This window comes from Stigmatopora nigra, chromosome 9, assembly GCF_051989575.1.
Source record: "Stigmatopora nigra isolate UIUO_SnigA chromosome 9, RoL_Snig_1.1, whole genome shotgun sequence".
NCBI lineage: Eukaryota > Metazoa > Chordata > Actinopteri > Syngnathiformes > Syngnathidae > Stigmatopora > Stigmatopora nigra.
In genome coordinates, this window is record NC_135516.1 from 5,006,726 (window position 1) to 5,022,616 (window position 15,891).

Here is a 15,891-nt window from a genome sequence, read left to right on the forward strand (position 1 = left end):
AAACATACATAGGCCTCACTGGAGTATAAGTCGCATTTTTCGGGGAAATTAATTTGATAAAATCCAACACCAAAAACATACATGTCCCTTTGAAAGGCACTTTACAATTAATATAAAATAGAGAACATTAGACTGACTAAGTCTATGGTATACTAACGTTACATGACTGACATGCCTGGTAATGTCAGTAACGACGTAACATGTTAAGAGTTATTCAGATTACTACCATAAAGAACATGTCAAGTTTACCAAACTATCAGTTTCACTCCAAATCACTAAATCCAATGAAATCTTAATTCTCGGTGTCACTTTTAAACAACTCCCCCAACCCGGGAATGAGACGCGATTCACTCCAAACTTTCTCTCCGCTGCTCGAATACCGTTTTCGGCTGCATATTTCACTATTTGCATCTTGTAATCTGCAGAAGAATATTTTCTTTTTGGTGACATTTCTGTTCAGACATTCTCAGTTGTTTTTATAAATTACCGGCAATGTTGAAATGATCAACACAGGCCTAAAGCGCCCTCTTTTGGTTTCGGGTGAAAACAACATGTGAAAGGATATAATAATGTGTTTCACACATAAATCGCACCAGAGTATAAATCGCAACCCTGGCCAAACTACCCATGGAAAGAGCCACACATGGCTCCCGAGCCATAGATTCCCTTGGTGTGGGCAGGTGTGGGCTCGATTCCCACGGGTGGCGATGTGGTCGTGAGTGCGAATGGTCATCTGAAGTCAGCTAGGAGGCTAGTCTCCTACAACACTTATGAAGATGCGCAGTATAGAAGATGAATGAATAAATGATTAAATCAATCAATATTTGCAAATAACAATCAAGTTTGTCAGTTCGAACATTAAATATTCTTTCAATAATTAAGTAAGTTAAACATGATTTACAAATCTGTGTATTCTGTTTTTATTTATGTTAAACAAAACATTGAAACTTCATGGGAATTGGAGTTGTAAGGCAATGAATAGTTCAACATATTTATTCCACTTGTTTAATTAGTTTTTAGACCTTTGGCAATCTCAGAATCACATGACCACTGTTAACTCAGTAGGGTGGTTAAACCCGACACTAAAGGAGCTCGGGGAATCCGTAGGGATTAACCTCCGGTCAGCAGAGTTTGCACCTTTCCAAGATTGATGGCCACTGACAACAAACACCGACAGGTAAGAACTGTATTTCTCCTTTTGAATCTTTCATTCTTGACTTACACGTTTAATTTAAACTATTGTTGATACAATGTGTGAATTTGTGGATATATATGCACCAGCTGACAGTAAATCTGGTCAGCAAGCTGTCAAGGATGATCTCCTGATCCCTTCATTGCATTCAACCACTTAAGACTCTGTTTGGGTCAGTTTTTAAAGAATTCTTTGTGAAACGTATGTATATATACATACACCTATCTATATATACATTCAAATATCTATATATATATATACACATACACCTATCTATATATACATACACCTATCTATATATCCATACACCTATCTATATATACATACACATATCTATATATATACATACACCTATCTATATATACATACACCTATCTATATATACATACACCTATCTATATATACATACACCTATCTATATATACATACACCTATCTATATATACATAAACCTATCTAAATATACATACACCTATCATACTTTATTCCCTGAGGACTGAATTGCACAACAGATGACCTCAAGCGACTCAATCATTATTTTCCAGTAATTGATAATTTACAAAACAAAAGCCAATGTTTCCTGTTGAGGTGGGCTACAATTTCGGCAGATGGTCCTGCTTTTGACTTCTTGGACTTAAATATAGATTGTGAACACTCCATGAGTTCATTCTATACTCTGTACATATTATATCAACAATTCATTCTTGTTTTTTCCTAATACTACTGTGGTCTGTGTGTGCTTTTCTAAGTAGATCTTAGGCACTTCACAACATCACCTTCCAATGGCATCCTTCACAGAAGAGCTGACCTGTTCTATTTGCAAAGATAACTTCAGTGAATCTCACCCACTACCATGTGGCCACAGTTTTTGTCCCGACTGTATCCGTGAAGCCTGGCGTACCCATGATGAGGTCAAAGGTCCCTTTACATGCCCCCAGTGCGTGGAAGAGCACGGCGAGGTACTTTGTGACTGCTGCTCCCCAGAGGCGAACGAAGGGCTGGTTCACTCTGCTGTCAAAACCTGTCTGAGATGCGAAGTGTCACTTTGTGCGGAACACCTCCGCCACCACCTGGAAAGACCTGCATTTAGCAGCCATTTGTTGGTGAATCCGTTGGGTGACCTGACTCAGCGAAAGTGCCCAACCCACACAGAGCTACTGCGATACTACTGTGCCGATGAGAGGGTATACGTTTGCTCCGACTGCTTGCTGGAAGGAAGCCACTTTCAACATAATGTCAAGGGGTTGACACAGGTTGAAAACGATCTAAAGGTTAGTCTGTGTCTGCATGCCACTGTTACAGTTTACTTGGGAAATATTGTTGCTTAGAAATGTGTATATTTCCTTAGTTAATTCTCCAGACGCTGCTGGAAAAGTCAGAGGAGAAACTAAATAAAGGAGAGCAAATCCTTGAAGAGTATGCCAACATCGATAGCACCATTGAAGTGAGTAATGATGACACTGCAAAAAAAATGATTTCATGTGGACGTTCCAATGCACCATTGACAAAAATGATTGATTTTTGTGGGCAATTGAACTCAATTTATCTAAAATCCTTATATATCAAGATTTATGGATGGGTGCGTGTATATGTTAAGATTCTCTCGCTACATTTGTCCAAACCGTGCAACGTAGAGAGATGATTTTTTTTATGTTGGCCAGAAACGATTGACGGATCCTAATAGACAATTAAATTTCACCTTCTTTAAGTGTGTAAAGTACTTTTATTTGTCAAAGCTGTAAGCAGAGTTGAAGAATCGTTATTTTTACATGATGTGCCCTAAACGTGTGGCTTTATTAGTCGTAAAGTAGGACGCCTTACCACATCATTTACAAATGGCCTTTTCGGAAGAATTTTTGCCAGCGATTTTCCAGGTGATTCCTTGTCCCTCTATAATCTGCATGTTATTTTATTACTAGGACTGTCTGATGGAGGAAAATACCCAAGTAGAACGCTTGGGCTCAGATTTGCAGATTCAAGTGGAGAAACTAGTTGTGGATCTTATGGAAATAACAAAGAAGGACAGACAAGGGATTATTGAGCGTGTACATGAAGACTGTTCCAAAGTCAGAGAGGACATCAGTCAGACAATGAGCATCCAGCACTACTTGACCTCGCTACTAGCGGAAACTGACCCCTTCTTACTTATTTGGGTAAGATAGCCTACTTTTTTTAACATGTGTGTGACCATCACTGATTATTTATTTTCACAAAAATGACACTTTTACCAAATTAAACTTTTCTGTGCAAAAATCCATGGTGCTAACGTGACAATTCGGGTGTATTGTCAAATACTTTCTCAGTGGCTTGAAAGATGAAATATTTTTCTTGCTGCTATTTGTTTGAATTTGGCGCCTAATAATTATCACTTTGATGATTTGAATATTTAATCTACTCTCTGCAGGCCTTTCAGTCAGATGACACAAAGTAAGTCACTAGCATCAAGATTTTTATTTTTGTATGTACCACTAAAAGCCAAATGATATTGTAGGTCCTCGAGCACTTTTGTCTTAGGTCTGGTTTTGAAAATACACTATTAAGACCATATAGGAAATATGAAATCCATTTGGGCTTAATGTGTCTATACTCAGATGTTTTTGTTAACTGATGTTAATCCCAAGGGAAAAAAAAAATACGTATGTGTTATTTGAAGTTGAGTTTTTGGGATGGTTTGTATGCTTTTCACCTATTGAGTGCCTCATGGTTTCCCTTCCCTTGTGTGGCCAGGTACTTTGTAATCAACCCTTGTCTGTCTATTTAAACCTGTGTTTGTGAGTCCTTATCGGGTCGATTGCGTCATGCTAAGTTGCCATGCCATGTTGCAAGTTTCCCTGTCTTTCTATGTCAGGATTTTCACATTTTTATGAACTTTTAAAAAATAAGAAAAAAACTCAAGGCCGGGCCGGTTAGCCCATGTTCTCCCGGGCCTGTGTGGGTTTTTTCCGGATACTCCGGTTTCCTCCCACATTCCAAAGACATGCATTTTAGGCTGTTTGAACACTCTAAATTGCACCTCGGTATGAATGTGAGCGTGAATGGTTGTTTTTCTCCTTGTGCCCTGTGATTAGTTGGCCAATTCAGCGGTGTCCCCCGCTAGTGGTCCGAGGTCAGCTGGGATAGGCTCTAGCACCCCCCAGGGCCCTAGTGAGGATAAAGCGGTTCAGAAAAGGAAATGAGATGAGAGATAAAAGAGTTAAAACAGAAATAGAAATACATATGAATATTTAAATGCAAGCATATCTTCAATAGGATCCAGGTTGAGTTATAGAATTAAAGATGTACTTCCAAGTGCAATATTTAATTTGCAAAACATTTTAAATGAATGTTTTCGACAAGGTCCTTTTCAAATTGTAATGATTGTATTATTTCCCACGTTCACACAGTACATTGCCTAATTATTAAAAAACTAAATTGAAACAAAAATAAATAATAAATTACTCATGCCTTTTCCATACCGCTTATCCTCATAAGGGTCATTTAAGGCCAAATTACAATGTGTTAAACCTTTAGAGCAGACATGAAGATTTGGCTAGCAATACAGCAATAATAAGACATACTTTATTCTTATTTATAGGTTACTAACAGACCTTAGCAGTCCCCTATTCACACCAGAGCCTGTCAGTTTGGATAAGAAGCACATTTTGGAGGACATAGAGGGCAAGTATAGAGACTTCATCACCGCTATCCTCCGCTGTCTCAGTGAACTCAAAAAGGAGCTCTGTAAGTAAATACAAAAAGAGATTGGTTTTAACATTGTGTAAAAATTGAAAAAAGTATCACATGAATTACCATATTTACTCGCATATAAGCCGCACTCTGAAAGTTGCCTTGAAATGTTCAAATTTACAATTTCTCGCATATAGGCCGCTTCCCTGATTCCTAATTTTCACCTCCATATTCATGGATTTAAGAGTACAAATGTGTTACTTTAAGGGGAAAATCTTCACCACAAAAATCATCACAAGTGGTATTTCTGAGATACTGTATGAATCACAAGCACATTATTAGGGTCAATATCATAATGAAGTTAATATGTCTGTCATTTTAAATGAAAATATCAAATTATTCAATTTGAAAGAAGAAATACATCTCTGGATTAGAACCTGATGCTTTCTAAATTACAGAAATTACAATATAAAAGTTACCAAAAATGCCTAATTGAAATGAAAATGGCCAAGGGACCAAATATTAACGCTGCTGTATGTATATTTTTGACCAAGCAGATTTGATCACTTTTTTTCTGTTCACCCATAAGAGAGAAATAAAAGAACCAAACTTCATAAATATTTTTTGTGACAAAGAAGTATCTGTTCCAATCACTCTATCAGAGAAAAATCAGAGTTGTAGAAATAACTGGAAACTAAAAAAAAGCCATAACATTATGTTCTTCACAAGTGTATGTAAACTTTTGACCACAACTGTACACACACAATGTGTAGGCAGAGGTATGAAACAAATAATTGTTGCAGACAATATAGTAGTCAAAGAACTGTAATGACCATAAAGCCATATACATATATGATTGCCTCATATTATAACATGTAAGACATTAAATGATACTTGGTTTTGAAATCTGTGGGGTGATAACATCCCATCTTAATGTGATATGATGACGTGAGTGAGACTCCCTTTCAGTCAAAATGGATTGGATGTGTACTGTTGTCAATGTCACTGAAACACGATGAGCATTCAAAGCCAGTTATCCCAGTTTAGATGAATTGGACATATCCCAGTATCAATGGCATGCAACAAGTTAAATTTGTGGCACTGTCTTTTAAATTTAGGGTACTAGCATCACTACGTTAATTTTGGATTTCCTATTTATTTTTTCCTTTTTATTTGTTCCTATGCTGCCAACGTAACCCAATTTTCCACAAAGTTTACTCACTTAGTGGCTTTATTCTTCAATGATGTTCATCTGTGTCTCCCCTCTAGTACATTCTTTTTATGATTTCAAGCATTGGAAATTGCTTTTCTTTTGTCTGGACCAGCTACACTAGAAAACCCAGCTTTCGTTAGCACCACAATTTAAAAAAAAGACTGATTTATCTAGTACACAAACACAGACAAACACTATGCACTAGCAAAGCAGAAACTGTGGTTCTAAACCCGAAGACACCCTGTATAAGCGAAAAAAATAACAAACTGAAAATTGTTCTCCGATTTTGGTTGAAGTCACGTAAGTGTAAAAATTGTTTTCTCCCCTCCTGTTTGACCAGTGACCTGTCCTCTGACTTTGGACACCAACACATCTCATCCTCTTCTGAGCATCTCTGATGACCTGCAATTAGTCAGAAGGGTTAAAACACGCCTACCACACACTGCTCACCCAGAACGATTCGACCACTGGCCGCAGGTTCTCACGTTCCAAAGTTTCTCGACTGGAACTCATTACTGGGAGCTAGAAACTGAAGGCTTCTGGGATATCGCCGTATGCTATAAGAGTATTGGACGGAAAGGAAAAGACGGCAATTCCTTTGGCAACAATATGGTATGTGTGGAACCGATGGTCTGATGAATAGAGCAGCATTGTGTACAGTGGAACCTTTAAATTGTAATGATTATAAACAAACTTTATTTTTAAAACATTTTGCATTATAAAAATCTCAAGACAATGCACGAGCTAAAAATCTTCCAATTTAAATCTATGTCCCCTAAATTGGAATATAAAGTCATTTCTCAACACAAATCAAATGAATCCCCCCAATTATTCCAAAATCAAATTTTGTGTTATATTTAACTCATAATAGGCCATGTTTAAATTATTTGCATTTTTATTCATTAGTGTTAAACCATGCTCATTTCTGAAACACACGGAGGGGGTGCTGGAGCCCATCCTATCTGACATTGGGCATGAGGCAGGTGACACCCTGAATTGGCCAGCCAAATGCAGTGCATGAAAAGACAGACAACTATTCATGCTCACACTCATACCTATCATTTAAGTATCGGGATACAGTATGGTTTAAAAAATGCATATTCTCTGAGCAAATAATCATTTTTTTCCCCAATAAGTCGGTAAAATCAATTCCATTATATATTACGTAATAAGTTCTTAAGGTGAAAAAAAATTCAGTGTACATATTTTTTCTGCTACTGAAGTTTTCTTAACCACATTTTTTTTCAGTTCTCATGGAGTTTGACACAGCAGCATGACAGGAAACTGGCTGCTTGGCATGACCGCAAGAAAACACGTCTCACATACAAAATGACTGGCAAACGAATTGCCGTCGCTGTGGACTATAGTGCCGGCACCATCACCTTCTCAGAAGTGGGAGCCTTGAGCAACTTAACTCACATCCACACTTTCTGGACCATATTCACAGAACCAGTGTCATTGGGCTTTGGACTTTATAAATCAGAGCTGAACAGCCACATTTCAATTGTGAAAGTCTGATTGTAGAGTGCTGGAGTATAATGTGGATGGGTAGGCTATAGTTGAACTATTATTACAAGTTGGTGTGGAACCTTACGGAATGTGCAGGATAAATTGTTGTGGGCCTCACATGTCCAGCTCATAATTATCAGAAGTGAGTATGAAAAAAGACTGATATGGAAGTGAAGAGGATAACGTCAACCCCTGCTCAAACTGTTGCTATCAAAAGAGACTTTATTCAGTGTGTACAATTTTGAGTTTTGGATTGGATTGGATTGGAACTTTATTTCATCCTCTACAACAGTGTTTCCCAACCACTGTGCCGCGGCACACTGGTGTGCCGTGAGCAATGGTCAGGTGTGCCGTGGGAAATTGCAAGAAGTCATACAATGTGATATTGAGAGAGAAAAATTCATATGAATATAAGGAGATTAAAATGGAACAAGGTTCAAATCAAAATATGATGGACGTTAAATTGTAGATTATACTATTATTTGATTCAAGTTGTCAAACAGTAATTTTTTTGCTCTTTCTCTTAGTCGAAACGGAAGTTGTCTGGTTTCTAGCGCATCAACTTTTGCCGACGTAAAGTCTGTGTGAGCACAATTTTTTTTGCGGAATATTAGGAGATTTAAGTAATATTTAGAGAAAAATCATAAAATGATGCGATCAATAACTTTACTTGGTTATTTGCATAACTCAAACCGGAAGTTGTTCAGGGTCCACAGGCCAAATTTCCGTGACATTAGGTCATTGTGAAAAATTAGATTTTGGAATAATTTTGGATGCGATTTCTGCTGATAAAACTTCAATGAGAATAACTACTATAAATATAGGCGACAAAGATTTTCAGATGGTGGTGTGTCTTGAGATTTTTTTCAATGCAAAAAGTGTGCCACGGCTCAAAAAAGGTTGGGATACACTGCTCTACAAGACATTGTAGAATTAGATAAAACTGGAACCACACACAAGAAAATCTTCCACAAGGTGATTTTAGATACATTTTCATTTAGATTAGATTAGATTAACCTTTATGCATCCCGTATTCTGGAAATTCAGTACGTAGAAGTCGCAAGCACAGACACAGAAGACAATGTAGACCTAGATAAAACTGGAACCACACACAGGAAGTCCACACAAGGTTGGGACTTTCTGCAGACTGAGACCGAGGTTGAAAATATGCAGAATCACTCTTCCAAGCTTATCCGCACAGTTCCTCGGTAGTCTAGAGCTGAATAATCAACAGCAACACAGTACAAAACTCCTGATACTCCATTTCCGGCCTGGTAAGCACCAACAGCTCTTCCATCTTATTGCACCTCTTATAGAAATATTAAAATAACCTAATGACTGTACATTTAAAGCAATCCTAAAATAAAATGAATGAAGCAACCTAATTGACCACAATTGGATTTTACAAGTGTGTGTTTCCATTGTGATGTCCTGTGTTGCAGAAAACTGAATCTGTTTTATGACTTTAAAAAATTGTCTCGTCAACCCATGTCTGTCTATTTAAACATTGTGTATTTGTCATTCTTGTCGGATCGTCATTTGTGTCAACCCGTGTTCATGTAGATATGCTCTACATGTCCAGTACTCTGCGTCTTCCCCACCAAGGTTTGGTTTTGTTCTCTTGGCGAATAAGTCCTTGTTATTTTGAGAGCTAAGTTATTAAAGTTTTGTTCTTTGTCAATCCATGTCTCAGCCTGCTTCCCTACCTTGGCCCATACACCGCATACGTAACAACTATCCCAGCTGACTTCGGGTGAAAAGCCGACCAGCTACCAGTCAGTCATAAGGCACATATAGAAAAAGACAACCATTTGCACTCACAATAACACCACCACCAAGCGGGAGTATACAGTAATCCCTCGAATATCGAGGTTAATGTAGGCTGCGATGATCAAAAAATCACGAAGTAGGCTCAACCCTATTCTAACTACCTTTCATTGGTTCCACACACCCTTTTTCTTCTGAGTCCTCGTCCATATATATATATATATATATGTATATATATATATATATATATATATATATATATATATATATATATATATATATATATATATATATATATATATATATATATATATATATATATATATATATATATATATATATATATATATATATATATATATATATATATATATATATATATATATATATATATATATAATTTTTTTTAATATATATGTTTTTTATTTTAATGTGTTTTATTGTGTAGTTTGCTACACTCTTAATTGCCCCTAGGTAGTATGAGTGTGAGCCTAAATGGTTATCCATTTGCCCTGCAATTAGCTGGACAGCGATTCAGGGTGTCCCACCCCTAGTGCTTATACTAGATAGGATTCAGCACCCCATCATTACCCAATTGAGGATAAGTGTTTTGGAAAATGAATGAAAGATTCATTTGGCAACTCAAGGCCTTCCTTAAGAGCTTAGTTCAATTATGTATATTTTCTATAAATTTCACTGTAGTGGTGGGTGGAAGTATCAACAAGAATGAGAGAGGCGGAGGTAAAGTGGGGGTGGCAAAGCGAGATAGAGCAGGAGAACAAAAGAGAGAGGTGATCACATCGCTATCTTGGCTCTGATCTGACTGACTTTTGTGTGGAATTACGTGAGGTGTGAGGAGGAAGAAACAACACATTGCCTGTTGGCTTGAAGCATGGCATACAAGAGATACAGGTGATATACCTTTTCTTATCATTTATAATAATAGAACATTTCAATAAAACAATAATAGGCACCTACTGGAATATTTCACATTATTTTCTGTGATGACAAGCAAAGTTTGACAGTTCTTCCTCTCGACAAAAACCCATTTAACCGTAGATCCACGATTATTGTAACGGTGCAAAATAAGAGCAGAAGCGAGAATATGCGTGCACCACGTGAGGAAATGCATGTTGAGCGGTGTTAGGTGGGAAGGAGCTACGCGTAGAAGACAGATGGTCACTCAGTGGAGTTGTTCCTCCACTCCCTCGCTTTTCCTGCCCCCCCCCACCTCGGTCTTGTGTCCTTCTGCTACTGTTTTCAAATCAATGCATCTTTTCACTTGGCCCCTTCAAGCTCATCTTATCAAAATCTTTCCGTCCCTAGATACGTCAACCGCCTTGTCATTTTTTTGCTGAAGAAGTCAACTTGAGGAGACCAAAGGTCCATTTGTCAGCGATCCACCGAGGCCTTCTGACACTGCTGAAGAGCCATTTGGGACTTGGACAGATATAGAAGAAACTTTAAATACAGCGAGGAATGAACAACACTACACAGTGACGGAGCCACTATTCTTTTAACCATTGGAAATCAACAAGAATTGGCCAAGAGAAAATCATGCAAACCTGTGATCTTAGCATTGTGTTGGCTATGTTGCTGTTGTGGGGGCCACCGTGGTGCAATGGACAGAATGACACAGAACCTATAATTCTGGAGGGAAAATGTTTGGTGGTTTGTGACTCCACACCTTCATCTGAACCAGCTGGAAATGCCTTGGGAATGTCTGTGCGCTCGGGCAGTGGCAGAATTGCTTTTTCCGCCAGCCGCCAGACCAACCATGAGCCTACTGACATGAGCAATCGTACAATGATCATCTACTTCGATAATGTAAGTGTGCATGCAAAATTTGCTAAGTTATGGGAAAAGTTAGAATGAGTTGGAAATGAAGTATAAAAGTAAATGTTATAGTATGGAAAACTGCATTTTGTTTATCTTTGCCTAAACAACCAGCTTTTGAGTGAAACTTGGTCAAATTTCTATTTTTTTTTAAATTAAAGTTCTTCAGAATGGTACATTTAAGATACATGGCACATTTTTGTCATGCAATTTGAATCTGAATAGCAGTGAGTGACTGTGTGTGTACTGGAAATATTACAATATGTTTGGATAGTTTTCATGAAATTACACCATGAATGCTCCTCTTAAAAGAGATAATAAGACACTTAACCTTAACCTAAAACATCCTGCTTTGGACACATTGCTGTAAGTTGATTCCAAGGGCCACATTATGGAATGCACAAAAACATAGTTAAATTCCACACAGTCCCTCAGTAGTCTGGAGCTGATCATCAGTACCGGTAGGATTCCTGGCCTGGATGGTTCCAAAAAACGTCCGGGATTGGCATAAAGAAACTCTGCGTATAGACCAATGACTGCCTCTCACACATGATGTTTGGAGTCGAGTCATAAAGGTCGTGAAAACATAAAAGTAAAGGGTATAAAGTACAAAGTAAAGTATAAAGCAAAGTATTAAGAAAACTTAAAATGTAATAAAGCTGTAAAAACAAAGACATACGTTATTTAATGGAAAAAAAGGGAGAAAAAAAGTACAAATTCATTGATTATAGTCAATTTATGATTTTTTTTGTTACTTTCTTTTTACACAAGGCTTAATGTGACTTTTACCCTAACTGTTTCTATCTTTCATATTGTTAATTCAGATCCTGGTGAATGTGGGCAGTCATTTTGATCAAGAGAGCAGCATCTTCCTAGCACCAAGAAGAGGCGTTTACAGTTTTAACTTTCATGTCGTAAAAGCTTACAACAGACAGACCATTCAAGTAAGTCACTCAGTCCCACAGTCAACGATGTAGTTTATGACAAAACAACATATCATCATTTTCCCAGGTCAGCTTGATGCTGAATGGCTGGCCAATGATCTCCGCTTTTGCCGGGGACCAAGATGTGACCAGGGAAGCAGCCACAAATGCTGGTTTGGTAATCATGGAGAAAGGGGACAAGGCCTATCTCCGACTAGAGAGGGGTAACCTAATGGGAGGCTGGAAATACTCCACCTTTTCTGGGTTTCTGGTCTTCCCCTTGTGAGAAAATGTATAGATTTAAAAGGACAAACAACACCTGGTAGGCTAAAAATCACCTCTGACGGTTTTTCAAAGTAATTATCAATACAAATCTTAAATTTCTTGTGTTGGGTTCAAACCGGCCACGTTTTTTCCCCCTTGTTGCATGATGGATTCCCGTATAAACTGCCTATGGCAGGTGTGATACTGGTGTGCCTATAGCGAGCAATGATGATGTCACTTACACTCGTACTCAGTGCGCTCAGGTAGGTTGTAGCTTGACAATCGTAGGGCACAAGGAGATAAACAACCATTCACGCACACACTCATACCTAGGAGTAATTTAGAGTATCCAATCAGCCTACCCTGATTGTTTTTTGGAATGTGGGAGGAAACCGGAGTACCCGGAGAAAACCCACGCAGGACCGGGGAGAACATGCAAACTCCACACAGGTGGACCAACCTGGATTTGAACCCAGAACCCCAAAACTGAAGCGCTAACCACTCGCTCCAACGGGCTGCCATCACACGGAATCAAAAGAATAAAAAGCCAATGGATAGCATGTTAGCACACTGGAAAAATATGCAGATCATGTTTTTTGTGTCATTTTTTTAAATACATGAATTTGTGTCCAGAAAAAGGTCACAAAAGTCACTAGCAGTCGTATTTCAAAGCACCTTTAAACATAAAACATGAGACTTCCTATGACAATATAGCTATTTTTACGGCTAAAATATTACCAACGTGTTTCTGTTAATGTTTTTTTTTCATTCATACTCAGAGTAAAGAAACCTTTTTTTTGCAATTCTTTAAACAAGATTCTTTTCAATGGGATGCAAAAAAACAAAGGTGTTGTTTGTCACTTCAAGTCGTTGTAATGGTGGTTGATAGAATTATGTTGGCTTCATGACAAAAACTTTATTCTTCAGGCCAAGTTCCTGGAAGCATAACTATACATTACGCTTACCTTACTGAAGAGAAAATAGAATGAGTAAATAAGATGGAGTTAACTAAAATTGCTTTGCTTATCTATAAATTGAGTTTTTACGGTTGATCGTGCAATTACAAAGTAACCTTGTGCATTGTGGACATTTCAATTGTGATATTTTTCTCTATTTAATAGTTAACTGTCATATCTGTCTTGCCTTGACAAAACTATTTATGCCTGCATTAGATGTTTATTTACACAAAACTTTCTATAAAGAAGCCATATTAAATAAAATCCATATGACTTATTCAGTGGGTACTTTTGATTTTGTGAATTTGTATTGTCATGTATTTATTACGTACATACTATTGCCATGTCAACACCTCAAGTGAAAAAAAACCCATTCAATCAGGCTAAATATTGTTATGCCTCCTTCTCACGGTCCTGTTGCCATTGCCACAGCAGCTGTTTGTAAATATAGCTCCCACCAGCAGAGTTGGCGTTGGCATGAACCTAACAATGCAGCATGGAGCTGAGAGTAAGCATGGTATTACGCAAAAATACTCCTTGCAGGAACGCAGACAGATGGAGCCATTGGCGAGCGGCAAGGTTCAGCTCTGCAGGGCTGCCGCAGATAAATAGTGGTGTATCTGCAGAATCCCATATGCACACATATTTATAATGTGTAGTGTGATCTTGTGATTGAAGGGCATGTTTGAAGTATTCCAATAATGTCTTGAGAGTAATATAACATGTTACACAGAGCTGCCAACCTCTGTTGAGCCCATTTCAGGAGTGCCCTTGTCTCATTTAAGTGAATGCGATTCATGCAAAATTGATATAAAATGTAAAAATGAAAAATTAGTGAAGGGCAACATTAAATGAAACTGTTATTATGATGTTTTTACATTGATTGAAATATTGTGTTTTCTGTAAATTAATATAACATGTAAAAAATTAAAATAAGCGTAGGACAATTTATGTGAAACTGTTATTATCATGTTTTTACATTAGTTTAAATATTGTTTTTGTAAATGTATATAAAATGTAGAAATAAATAAGTGTAGGACAATTTAAATGAAACTTATTATCATGTTTTTACATTAATTGAAATATTGTTTTTGTAAATGTATATAAATTTAGAAATAAATAAGTGTAGGACAATTTAAATGAAACTTTGTATCATGTTTTTACAGGAAAGTGCTGATGAACAAATGTAACAGAAACAACTATGTACAGACTAAACCCTAAAAACAAAAAAAAAATGGGGAAAATAATACAAAAAAACAACCTGAATTGGGAAGCACACGTACGAGGAGCTGCACACCGACACAAGGCAACATAATCACAGACAGAAAATAATCGCACGCTCAACATACGAAGATACGGCATTTAAATACACAGGCAGAGGTTGATGACAATCCCAAACACTTGGGTCACACAAGGAAAGGACAGCCAAAAAGGACACAGCAGGTGACACTTCTGTACAATCATGCAGACAGGACACACAAGGAAAAACACACCCAAGCATCAAAATATGACAAAAGCACAGTCAGATCTTTATTTGTGAACTTATTGTATTTATTCAAAACAAGGGGGTTTGCTGAAAAAACAAGTACAATCAGGGATACCTTCCTTGAAAATAGTGGCTTTTGTTTACAGTTAATCAAAAATTATAAGTCAATCTTTTAAAATTGTTTTTAAACAAGATTTCTCCTGGTGCTATAAGTACATAATAAAGGGTAATCTTTTTAAAGACATTATTGTGGGTTTGAATTTGAATTAACTCAAATGTAAATATTCCGTTTAGAATTGTTGGGTATGAAATTATACAAATATACCAGATCTTATTTTTTTTAATTTGATATACTTTAAGTAATAGTACACAATGACATTTATATAAGATACTTAATTTTTCCTACTAGAACTAATTTATGTACTTTAGGTCATTATTTGGAGCACTACTTTTATAATTACAAGAGTATACTAGTAAAGGATTATATATAAGTGTATACTTTTAGCTCCCGCGACTGTATAATGGCAGTGTATCCTACGTATTATGCCACTAGATGGCGCTAACTTCCCAATCACGGGACGGCGACGAAACAGTAACATCCATTCACTGTTACTACGTTACACGATAAATGCAAAGTAAAATATAATGTTATGTTAGTGCGGGTCCATCAAAGTCAGAATATATATTCTTGTGATATATCTCAACAAAATGGTCGAAATATCACACGGACCTTCATTGAACGATCAAAGTATGCGGCTTGTACAAAAACACTTCCTGCGAATTAGGGGTTATATATTTTAAATGCTTCTTTGGTACAATTCCTGGTTGATTTTTACATCAAAACACAATATTTGTATATGTAGTGTCTTCTCATGTGAGCATCGATGGCAGTAAACCTGCCGTACCGGAGATCACTCAGTCAAATGAGCTCAGCTAGGCCGCATTTATTGTTCCTCAACCTAACCACTAGGTCTCATCCCGCCTAACGGCGGCCATACTTCGACTGACGGGTATTACAACCAATAAACAGGAAGCTTGCTTCCGGCTTGTAGGTCATCTGACCAATCGTAGCTCTGTAGC

General features: G+C 37.3%; 2 protein-coding genes across 3 annotated transcripts; both read left to right on the top strand.

Moving 5' to 3' along the window:
* The first annotated feature begins 1,076 nt into the window (after nucleotides 1-1,076).
* On the top strand, nucleotides 1,077-9,260 carry trim110 (tripartite motif containing 110). Its single transcript, XM_077724384.1, has 8 exons — nucleotides 1,077-1,177; nucleotides 1,944-2,462; nucleotides 2,540-2,635; nucleotides 3,111-3,344; nucleotides 3,596-3,618; nucleotides 4,766-4,911; nucleotides 6,411-6,682; nucleotides 7,319-9,260. The coding sequence occupies exons 1-8, from the start codon at nucleotides 1,151-1,153 to the stop codon at nucleotides 7,586-7,588; spliced, it is 1,587 nt and encodes a 528-aa protein (XP_077580510.1). The 5' UTR covers nucleotides 1,077-1,150; the 3' UTR covers nucleotides 7,589-9,260.
* An 838-nt stretch (nucleotides 9,261-10,098) lies between these two features.
* Nucleotides 10,099-13,602, top strand: cbln12 (cerebellin 12). 2 transcript variants are annotated; one of them, XM_077724381.1, is made up of 4 exons: nucleotides 10,099-10,258; nucleotides 10,673-11,173; nucleotides 12,007-12,126; nucleotides 12,194-13,602. In XM_077724381.1, exons 2-4 carry the CDS (start codon nucleotides 10,904-10,906, stop codon nucleotides 12,389-12,391), a joined length of 588 nt encoding a protein of 195 aa, XP_077580507.1. In that variant the 5' UTR covers nucleotides 10,099-10,258; nucleotides 10,673-10,903; the 3' UTR covers nucleotides 12,392-13,602. The 2 variants fall into 2 exon arrangements, with proteins under 2 accessions (XP_077580507.1, XP_077580509.1); XM_077724383.1 differs by lacking the exon at nucleotides 10,099-10,258 and having other exon boundaries at nucleotides 10,597-11,173.
* The last annotated feature ends 2,289 nt before the right edge of the window (nucleotides 13,603-15,891 follow it).